Genomic DNA, 11,264 nt, shown 5'->3' with positions numbered 1-11,264 from the left:
GGAAAATACAGCTTCTGAAAAGCTGTGCGGAACTCGGCCCAGGTGGCCACTCCTCTCGCCGCAATAAAGGGTGCAAAAGTAAACCTCCACCACCTACGGGCTCGCCCATCCAGAACTTAGGCTTGCAATTAACTTAATTAAACAGATATCAGAATAAAACTGCGGAAACCATAAACATTTTACAATCTCAAGTAAAAGAATCTGTAAATATCCAAAATAAATTATACAACCAAATCGAAAGGTGTATCAACCCAAAACAACAGAAATAAACCTAGACAAAGCTCCAGATGGCCAACCACTGTCTAGCCCCTCTTGGAACCACCCGCCTCGTCCAATCGCAAACCTGCCCCATGGAATAGGGTGTCCAGAAACACAGAGTACGAGACGTGAGCATAAAATGCTCAGCACGAGAGTATGAGTATACATGCATGCAAAGTGAACTCCCTATAAACTCGAGGTCAAGGATCAGATAACAGATTCTACGACAGACCGGGCCCTGGTATGTAGCATGTTGTGCCGTCGCTTCAGGAGGTGGCTCCCATACCATAATATCAGTGGATATGCCGGACCCAAATCGATGGAAGTCCAACCACTAACAGGATAGGGAAAAACCCTACTAACAGACATCTCGAAGGAGATAGCTCAGTATGCAAATGAATGCAGCATAAATCAATGACATATAGACCATGCAGTCACATAATACATGCATACTCAGTCAGGATATCTCGAACAGTACTTTCGTACCTTAAATCAGTGCAAGCTCTACCAACTCTAGGTCCACGCCTATAGTCTTCTCTACACTGCCAAATGATACTACTATCATTATAGCGCTCTAAAAGCCTTAACTAAGCTATTGCATACTTCTAAATATTTATAGGAAGCAAAAGCTATACCTTCGTCCGTCGTTAGCCCTTTGCTGTCGAGTGCCTCAAAACTAGGCCACAGCTCCGCTACGACGCCTGGACTGCTATGCCGCTTCCGGATTCCCCACGGGATGCCTAGAATTCCCTAGATCTGAGTTAGAAGGCTAAGGAATCGAGAGAGAAGAGAGGGACCGGTGCACTCAAAAATGAGCTCGGCACTCCCTATTTATAGACGGAGTTCGGATCGTCCGAACTGGGCTTCGGGTCGTCCGAATTGGGCTTTGGGTCATCCGAACATGATATTACGTCATTGCTTACATCAGCATGATGACATCATCCATGACGACTGTCGGCAGCACGTTCGGAGCGTCCGAACCCTGACTTCGGACCGTCCAAACCTTGACTTCGGAGCCTCCAAACTCGATGACCCTCAAACCATTTCCAAGTGTTCTGAATCCAATTCCGGACTCCGTTAACCCATTAAGAGTTCCCTTAATCACGTTTACTCTTAACTAGTAGGATTAATGAATTGATTAATACTTAATCACTGATTTTGGGCACGGGCTACTACAGGTTTAATGGCTGTGACTCTGACTTGCAGTAATCTATTTCCCCTGGAACTGCATGAATAAAGTATGTGTATCCTTTCAAATATTCAACCTTTGTGTAGCAAATGTCCACAAAATCTTCAATCTTTTGTCTATTATGAGCTATTGCAGCACATGCATGACAACATGGGTACCCACACAGCTGAAACAAGCCACATGTGCATGTTTTACTCCTTAAATTAACAACATACTGCCTTCCTCACAACACCATATGCAGTCGCATATTGAACTTGATATTCAAGATCTCCTGAGTAGACGGGAAAACAACTCCTAGATATGTCTTGACATTTCTCGATCTTCTTCAAGATATTGGGACAGATTTTACCCGGATATTTTTCCATCCCAGCCTTCCTCTCTTGTGTTTTTCTCATCAATTTGGTTCTAATGCCCTCTAGCATTGAGATAATTGGCTTTTCTCTATCTTCCAAGATGAAACTGTTGAATGATTCAGATATGTTGTTCTAATACATCAGATTTGCAATGAGTTGTGAAATGGCTTCTTGCCCAATGAACAGCTGGGACTTTTAGAAGCCACTCATGGGCTGTTTCAAGGACAGAATCAACCTTTAGATTTACTCGGGCAATCTCATTCATCACTAAATTAAACTCATTTTTATTCCCAGTTGCTGCAGTTTTCTAGAATAGACCCTTTAGTTCAACACTACTAAATTTTTTTTAAAATTCTGATACATATGTCTTAGGCAAAACCTATGCTCAGAATCGGGAACCAAATCTTTTAGTGCCTTTATTAAGCCTTTTTGTCTATCACTTATAAATGTCCACTTATTTTCCCCCAATCCTCCAATGTCCTCCAACAGTTCTCTAAGAAACCAAGTCCAAGTATCTCTATTCTCAATCTCAACAATTGCAATTGCTATTGGTACCATACCATCATTACCATCTCTTCCAATTGCTGTAAGTAACTGACCCCCATGTACAGTCTTAAGGAAGCAACCATCAAGACCTATAATTGGTCTACAACTAGTTAAAAAGTTCATTTTCAGACCAGACAAAGAGTAATACAGTTTTCCAAAAGTTGGTGCAACACAATCCTCTCTAGCCCTGATTATAATTCGGCTACCAGGATTGTACTTCAACACGGTTTCGCAATAATCCATAAGGATCTCATACTGCACGTTATCAACCCCTTTGATACTCTGTAGAGCATATTTCTTAGCTCTGACTGCTTTCCACTTGCTAACATTTACACCACATTCCCTCTTAATGTAATTAATCAATTGATTTGTCTTAACATTAGGATTTTCTCTCACAACTTGTTCAATTTTCTTTGCCAAATACTTGTAGTTTGCAAGCCAACTAGTTGCTGCTTTAGAACATGTATGCCTACCTTTCAATGTTTTGATCTGAAAAGTTGGTCCACCCATTACTAATGAGGCATGAATCTTCCACTCACATTCTTCTTCTTTGCACACAACTGTTATCCTACTTTTTTCATTTTTATAAAACACAACTTCAATGCCCCCTTTAACACTGACATCAGACAGCACAAATTTAAATTCTCTTGTAGATTTGAATTTCATACCTACCATTAATTTGAAATTGGTCATGTCTTGTCCCTCTTTATAAACAGGATGCTTTGGAGCATCATCATCAGATCCATATACACTTAAAATCTCATCATCATCATCAACTGGGTCACTGCACCATCCATCATCAGTAGTAACTTCTTTACTCTTATTCTTTTTCTTTCGATCGTCAAACACCCCTTCATCAATAGACTCTTCACTAACTAAATCTAAATTATCTTCATCAGATGAAATTGAATATCCAGATTCTTTGTAGGATTCATCAGCATCATCATCAAAGTCACTTAAAACACCAAACCCAAAGCTTTCTGGTTCATCACTTCTAAGCACATCATGTACAGGAGAATCACCTACAAGTTTATCTCTTATCATAGTTCTCTAAATTCCATAACAGGTACTTCGTTATCTTCTGGATCTAAAACTTGTAAAGGAATTGCTATTGTCTTCTCAATCCACAAAGTCAAATTATCTTCATTTTTGTAATGCTCATACAACACTGTTAAATCAGCATCCCTCTTAATCTCAATAAGACCTCTCTCACTCACAATTCCAGGCAACCTAAAGAAAAACCTAACATTCAACATAATTCCCCCACACAATTTGTACAACTCGTACAAAGTAGAAATATTTAACCTGTCCAAATTAAAATTCTTAACTTCATACTTATCCCCTCCGACGTACTGCAATTTGGGGAAAAGTTCCAACCGGCCACCATACCAAACATCAACATCGATTAGCATATCCATCAACTTCTGATAAAAAAAATATGAATTAACAACAAAAATACTTAACTTTCTAAGACAACAAACGAAATACACTTACCAATTTATTGAATGAATGCTTCTTCCTCGTCAACCCTCCATACGTTGCTCTGCCTCGTTTCTTCGATTGAAAACATCAGGGCAAATAAAAGTGAATGGTACTGCGCTTAAAAAAATGAATGGTAGTGGTAGTGGTAGTGGTAGTGGTCGTGGTCTGTCAGAAAGAAAAGTGAAATGGTCATAAAAATTCAATATAATAATATAAGGGTAAAATGGTCATGTATGGGTCATTTTTTACATTTAATCAATTTGGGACACGTATGCTATTTTTTAAAAAATATTGGAGACGCTAAGCCTATTTATTTTGTTGAGGGTATAAACGTGCTCTTTTTTAATTTTATGAAGGGACGCTGTGCAATTTGCCCTTTATTAGTGTCGCATTTTGGATACCAAAAAACCCGATCAGATCCGTAAGCTGTTAAAAAGTTAGATTCGTGTAGAAATCGAAATCAAACCGGATATGTCGAATTTTGGATTGGTTTTGGTTACTTTTTTACCACCCGATCGTGTGTATCGGTTACGACTTTCAACCTGTCATAAACCTCGGCTGTCTGACACTTTCGGATTGTATTCGGGCAAGTCAAATTTGCTAACCGGGTACCCTACCTGGAAAACCCGAACGACGTTACCCGACCCAAAATATGTTTATTGCCAACTCTCTTCTTCAGTTCTTTGCCCCATTAAAATCTTCTTCTCAAGCGATAGGGTTTAATCGTGTCGAGAATTTTCGAAGAGATTAATCTCGAAATTCTGCAGTTCCATAGCCTTCTGGAAACCTTTTTGTGGAACTATCATCGATTGTGTCTTCGCGCTGATCATAGGAAAGATGGGAAAAGCTAAGAAAACACCCAAATTTGCCGTGATGAAGAAAATCATCTCCCATAAAGCAATTAAGCAGTAAGATTTTATTTTTTAATGCCTCCTTCTGATCACAGTAATGATTTCTCTCAGGATTTATTTAGATTTATTTATTGTACTTCAATGTCTCATTATTCAGTTACAAGGAGGAGGTCTTAAACCCTAATAAGAAAGACTTGAGCAAGGAAAAGCTCCCCAGAAATGTGTAAGTACTTTATCTATTTTGTAAATGTTTTGTTCCGAAGTTTATGGTTAAAATTTTTTTAGGTGGTGCATTATTTTGACCGCAGGCCACAGGTTTCATCAGCTCTTTTCTTCAAGCACAACACTGCTTTGGGTCCGCCATACAGAGTCTTAGTTGATACTAACTTCATTAATTTCTCCATCCAAAATAAAGTGAGAATTACAATTTTTCTTCTCTGTTTCCTAATGTTATGTTAAATTTTTTTAGTGATTGGGAGATATTCGTGATTATGCGGTTTGATTCTTTTTCCTGTATTTGTTGTTTCGTACAGTAAGCGATGATTTGGATGTTTGTTATTTGGATTCGACGAAAAAAATATTCATGGTTTTTTTAGAGGAATTTTAGGTATCTTTTCCACTTCATACGTGGCTACCTTAGATTTGCACTGTGAGACATACAGCCTTGGATGGAATCATCGTAACCAACCTGATTTTCGATCAAGAGCAGCCTTTGTTGGTCTGCTGGCCGATTATGATATTTTGTTAAAACTTTTTGTGTTTTCTAGTAGATATGATGTTTTTATGTTCTAGTGATGTAAGGTCTAATAACATTGCCTGGTGAAGGCGAAATCCACTGATTCCACATTAAAAGGCCATGCTTGTACCTTTTATGTGTACCATTGGCATTCTATCGGGTTTTACTTTGTATGGTTTCATTTGTGCGTGCTGTAAATCTGACAAGGTAGTGTTTAGGAGAGCTTTCAAAATTTTATGAAAGAAAAGTTGAGAAGTGCTTCCACTACTTTAGGGGTTTATTGATGTGCTCGGAGGAAAGAATAGAGGACTGAATTGAAGTTCTTTCATTTGGTTTTGCTTTATCTGTAGCTGTTATGCTGTCTGAAACCATGATGTTGTCTATTATCTTGTTCTTTTTATGGGTTGTTGGGCATGCCTATCCAATTTCTGATAGTATTGTGATGATCTACTTGTTTGACCTTCTCTTTGAATTTTATGCAGTTGGATTTGGAGAAAGGAATGATGGACTGCTTTTATGCAAAATGTAAGTTCTGGTGGAGTTTCTTCTATCGGTGCATGTTTTATATCCATTTATAGCTGTTGCTAGTAAATTTGATTATAGGTTTATATCTGATAAAAGATTTCCCATTTATTACTGGCAATATTTTGAATTTGTAGTCATATGATTCAGTTGTTTGTAATCAGGGCTCCTCTTTTGTTCTCTATTATACACGCTGATGCAATCATATTACTGGCTATTGTTTTTGAACTCCGAATCTATCCAGACTTTCAACACGCTTGCCTCTATCCTTCCATTTGACTTGTTTTTGTTGAGAACTTCTGAGTTGGCTTTTTACTCTTTGTAGGTACTCCTTGTATCACGGACTGTGTTATGGCTGAGCTTGAAAAGTTGGGTCAGAAATACAGAGTTGCACTGAGGCATGTACTTCACTTTCCCATCTACTCTTAGCCTCTTCATGTAATTCAACTCAAGAAGGCAGTGTATCAACAGATAGAGCAATTATTTTATACCGTTTGCATAAAAAAATTTAATATTATATTATAAAAAGTAAAATATATAATCCATGACTAATTCACTAAATAGATTTTGTGTAGCCTATAGGTGAACATCTTTTGTAGTTATTTTTTCTTATTTACATTTTGCTCTCTCTCTCTTATGTCCACAGGATTGCCAAGGATCCTCGATTTGAAAGGCTTCCGTGTACTCACAAGGGAACCTATGCTGATGATTGCCTTGTTGATAGGGTTACACAGGTGCAACTGATACTAATTGATTTTGTAATGCATGTTCATAGCAAATAAATTAACCAATTCTCATTATACCAATGCAACAGCATAAATGCTACATTGTTGCAACTTGTGATAGAGACTTGAAGAGGAGAATACGGAAGGTATGCTGAATTCTTGCATCTATCTTTTGATTACCATTAGCGAATTTAGTCTTGTTTACTTCAAGTTTAAAACTTTACCTAAAAATATAAGTATATTGTCAGATACCTGGTGTACCAATCATGTATATCACGAAGCACAAGTACTTCATTGAACGGCTACCCGAGGCAACAATTGGCGGAGGTAGGAGCTTAAGTAGAAAAGACTCCTCGTTCGATTATTCGAAACAAATCGTCATTTCGAGATATATATATATATATATATAATACTAGCTTTCGTTTGATTCTGCGGTGTGTTTGGGTTCCATGCAGCTCCACGATATTGATTCACGACGGAGGTTTGGATGTCAAAAGTCTTGGGTTCTTGTTGTCCATGTGAATGAGGTAAGAACTTCACAGCAGCTTGGAAACTTATCGTCTAAGGTGGCATTTGTTGAGCTTGCCGATTTCAACTCGAATTATTTATGAAGAATTGCCGTTCTTATGAAATTTATAAATGATATAGTTATTGTAGCAACTGGAACACGAGAGTTCCTTGAACATGTGAGCTCCATTTTGCTAAATTGATTTGGCAGTTTGATCAAGTAAAGGCCAAGAAGAAATTCATTTCATTTCATTTTTGAATAGTGGACGAAAGTTAAAAGCCAATCTTTGTCGGTTGGACTTGAGAAAAATCCTCTATCATGTAGGCAGGTAGGAAACACGCACCGGTTCTTCCCCAATAAATGAGAAAAAATATGGCTAAGACCGACAAATTAATTTCTTATTTCGAGTTCTAATTATCAAATATATATCCAATTTTAGTTATTAATAAATTTAATTAACAAATTAGTTAGTTATTTTTGGAATTTATCAAAATAGGTTTTTAGAATAATATGTATAGATTTTTCTTCTTTTTTTAAAAAAAAAAAAGATTTATTTATGTATATTGTTAAAATGATTAAGATGATTTCGTAAATATATATATATATATATTAAGATGTTATATAATAATTGAGAGTAAATCCCACAAAATTGACTCATTAGTCCCGTTTGTGAATCTGGCTGGTTCTTGATGGAAAATTTTAATGCGAAAAAGCCGTGATTCTTTACTTCGCCAATGGAGACGCAGATCTTGGAGATTAACTTGATCTCAGCCCAGGGACTGAAGCCGCCTTCAACTAACTTGCGCCGCTTGCAGACCTACGCCGTCGCCTGGGTTCACCCCGCCGCCAAGCTCAAGACCCGGGTCGACTCCCTCGCCGGTGAAAACCCTACCTGGAACGACAAATTCCTCTTTCGCGTCTCTGATGAATTTCTCTCCGGCGATACGTCCGCCGTTTCTGTTGAGATCTTCGGCGTCGGCTATATTAAAGATTTCCTCATTGGAACCGTCAGGTTTCTGCTCAGCACGTGTCTCAAGAAAGGCGGAGGGACCCCTGCCTTCACCGCCGTGCAGATCCGCCGGCCGTCTGGTAGATTCCAAGGAGTTCTCAACATCGCAGCTGCGGTTTACGATTCTTCCGAATGTGGGGTTCTGGATAAGGTTTCGGCGGTGAGTTTCCGTGAACTGATGGAGAAGAAGGAGAGCGAGTCCCGGCGACGTCGAAGGCTGAGCCGCGCCGGGTCGAAGCAGAGCTCCGGTGGTGAGTCTTGCGACTTCTCAGACAGCTCCGACTCGGCGGCTTCAACGGCCTTGAAGGATTGGAATTGCGTGCGGGAAACGGCGGGAAAGGAGAAGGGGAACCGATCCAACGGTGGGGGATTGCTTTGCGGTTTGATGATGCAAAGGAAGATTCCTTTCTGTCCGTCGGATCGGGATCTTGAGTTGTGGGCAGATTCGTTCGAAGAGAATGGCTGATGGACGTTCCAGATTCGCAAGCTGATTTTGACGGCTGAGATTTCATAAAGTAGCAGTGGACAATTGTACTGAATTTGAAAGAAAATCACTTGGCCATTTATATCAAATGTTATAGACTAATTACACTGTGAGATTCAATATTTTTTTGTTTTTGATAGTAACACTTTTTATTTTTAAAATTTGAAATTATTTATTTATAGAAAAAAAAAATTATTGAATTTATATTGATTATTTTCAAGGAAAAAATAAAGAGTAAATTTTTTTCTTCAGAATGAATATATTGAATCATCCAAACTTTTAATTTGGATCCATCACTTTTGGTAGGTGATGTTTGCGTATAAAATTTCTTAGCTTAAAAAATACAAAAAGAGTTTTGAATCAATAAATTAGAAGATAATTTATGAAAACATAATTTCTAATTATTTTTCCATCAAAAACCATCTTGAATATACTCAAATTTTATTTATTAACTAGTGATCCGAAGCACGCGTTGCGTGCTTTTACAATATTTTTTTAATAAAATTTATTTATTTTATTTCTAATTTGGGAGAAAAAAACGTTCGTTTGGTTGACATGTGAGAGAGATGTATGATGAAATTAAAATTATGAAAGTTGTCAAAATGTTTTTTTGCCTTTTTCCTTCAGAAAAAAAAAAAAAAAAAAACTGTGCAGAGAACTCTCAATGAACAGGGGTAAAATGGAGAAGAAAATTGGTGTCATCTTGACACACCAAAAGTAGTTATTTAAGCGTGCCCAAATTTTATATAATAGTATAGATTTGGTTGAAAAAATATTAGATTTATTAATTTTTAATAAAAACTAAAGATTGATGAAGATGGAGATAGGAGGTTGATTGTGTTTTTGAAAGTGAAATGGGTGAAGTGCACATCTCCTCTTATAGCAAAATTTTAGTACGAACAAGCAAGCAAATTAAATCAGCCACCAAATGATGCTGTCTTCCACCAATAATATAAAATTGTATTCTGATTATTTTCTCTTCTAATTTTTTGTTAGGTCACCGACAGATTCATTCCGGTCAGTTTATTGAATTAAAAATTAATGATGGTAAATTTCAGAAATAAATTAAAATAATAATAACAATAATATATTTTGTTGTTTTATTTTATTTTGACGTGGTTATTGTTGTTTGTTTTTTTTTTGTGACGTGGGAACCCGCAGCCGCTATCCTTAGATTCGCGCTCGTCAGTGTACACTCAATGATTTTTTTTTTAGTAACAACAACAATATCATTAAACATCAATATTCTAGTTTGGATACAATTTTTTGACGTCACAACGACACAGAGCACGCATTACTCCAAATTACATCATTAAAATTTTATTAGATATGTCGAGAATGAGCGGTATAAATTGTGATATGAAATTGAACGTATGAATTATATAACGATAAAAAATTTTAAAATATTAAAAAAAGGGATAATAAACGTCTAAAACAGTGTTTGGCTAAAAATAATAAAAACAACTTATAAGTTTATTAAAAATTTCGCTAAAGTGTTTAGATTTTAAACAATTTATAATGTTGATGTATTTGATATTATAATATATTTTTATTATTAACATTACCAAATAAAAGGGTACGATATTATAAAGGTAACGTAGATAATTATATATTAGCGTTATTTGCACGCGATACATGTTTATATATAAATTTTTTTATATTAATTGATTTTCATGTTATTTTCAGAAGTCACATGATGAATTAAATATTCAAAAATTTAAGAGTGATAGCTATCTAATCTAAAAATTTGCATACAAAAAAAAATATAAAATTTTAAAAATATAAACAAAGATAGAGAATATCATTTTGATAAATAAAATAAAATGTAATGACTAAAAAGTAAGATACAATATAAAATGACTAATTTGTCTAATATATAATTTGGATTTTGTTTAGAATTAAATTAGACTATAATCGTAATTTCATACTAAAATTTATCAATTAATTGAAAGTTAGTACGAAAATAGTTTAAAAATTTTATCATAAATATTAAATGTATTAAAAAATTAAAACTATTTAATAATGTTAGGATCAGTCAGGAGGTTGTTGGTTAGTATTAAATGTATTAAAAAATCATAATTTGTGGATGTTCAGATATTTCAACAATTCCTACATCACACTTTCTTCCACTTCAGAAGGATTCACTCTAGAAAGCTTTGACTATTACAATCGACTTGCAACAGCCACTCCAAGACTAGGACTTACATAGGGGCGGATCTAGGATTTAATGTTTGGGGAGGTCGCATATTATGTTATGACAGGTGGTGTTGTCAAGTGTCGACAAAAGCCGTATATTAATGACAACATATTTTTACTACTAATTTTGTTTAGTAATGCTAAAGTTACAACAAAAATTGTAAAAAAATTCTTACAACATAAAAAAATTCAATAAAAAAATTTTAGTTATCAAATCTTAAATTACATTAAATGAAAAATCTTACGATAAAATATAAAAATATCACGATACTATAACAAAAATTCATTTTTTTAGATATTTTTCAATAAGAAAAAGAATGAGTAGAATAAAATTTAAAAATTAAGGCATATCATATTTCTCCGTTTAATGGTAATACATTATAAAAAACAAAAAATTAAGTCATC

General features: G+C 35.6%; 3 protein-coding genes across 3 annotated transcripts; 2 read left to right on the top strand and 1 right to left on the bottom strand.

Annotated features, from left to right (window-relative positions):
- Positions 1–1,430: 1,430 nt before the first annotated feature.
- Positions 1,431–3,390, bottom strand: LOC140878392 (uncharacterized). Its single transcript, XM_073281994.1, has 3 exons — positions 2,180–3,390; positions 1,663–1,906; positions 1,431–1,613 (listed from the first exon to the last, which is right to left on the bottom strand). The coding sequence occupies exons 1-3, from the start codon at positions 3,388–3,390 to the stop codon at positions 1,431–1,433; spliced, it is 1,638 nt and encodes a 545-aa protein (XP_073138095.1).
- Positions 3,391–4,488: 1,098 nt separating this feature from the next.
- Positions 4,489–7,785, top strand: LOC140882273 (uncharacterized). Its single transcript, XM_073288182.1, has 9 exons — positions 4,489–4,736; positions 4,837–4,902; positions 4,988–5,093; positions 5,898–5,940; positions 6,263–6,335; positions 6,584–6,671; positions 6,752–6,808; positions 6,911–6,989; positions 7,118–7,785. Exons 1-9 carry the CDS (start codon positions 4,666–4,668, stop codon positions 7,129–7,131), a joined length of 597 nt encoding a protein of 198 aa, XP_073144283.1. The 5' UTR covers positions 4,489–4,665; the 3' UTR covers positions 7,132–7,785.
- A 119-nt stretch (positions 7,786–7,904) lies between these two features.
- LOC140878391 (uncharacterized) lies at positions 7,905–8,645 on the top strand. Its single transcript, XM_073281993.1, has one exon. It carries the CDS (start codon positions 7,905–7,907, stop codon positions 8,643–8,645), a length of 741 nt encoding a protein of 246 aa, XP_073138094.1.
- The last annotated feature ends 2,619 nt before the right edge of the window (positions 8,646–11,264 follow it).

Source organism: Henckelia pumila, chromosome 2, assembly GCF_033568475.1.
Source record: "Henckelia pumila isolate YLH828 chromosome 2, ASM3356847v2, whole genome shotgun sequence".
NCBI lineage: Eukaryota > Viridiplantae > Streptophyta > Magnoliopsida > Lamiales > Gesneriaceae > Henckelia > Henckelia pumila.
This window is presented reverse-complemented; position numbering and strand designations above follow the sequence as displayed.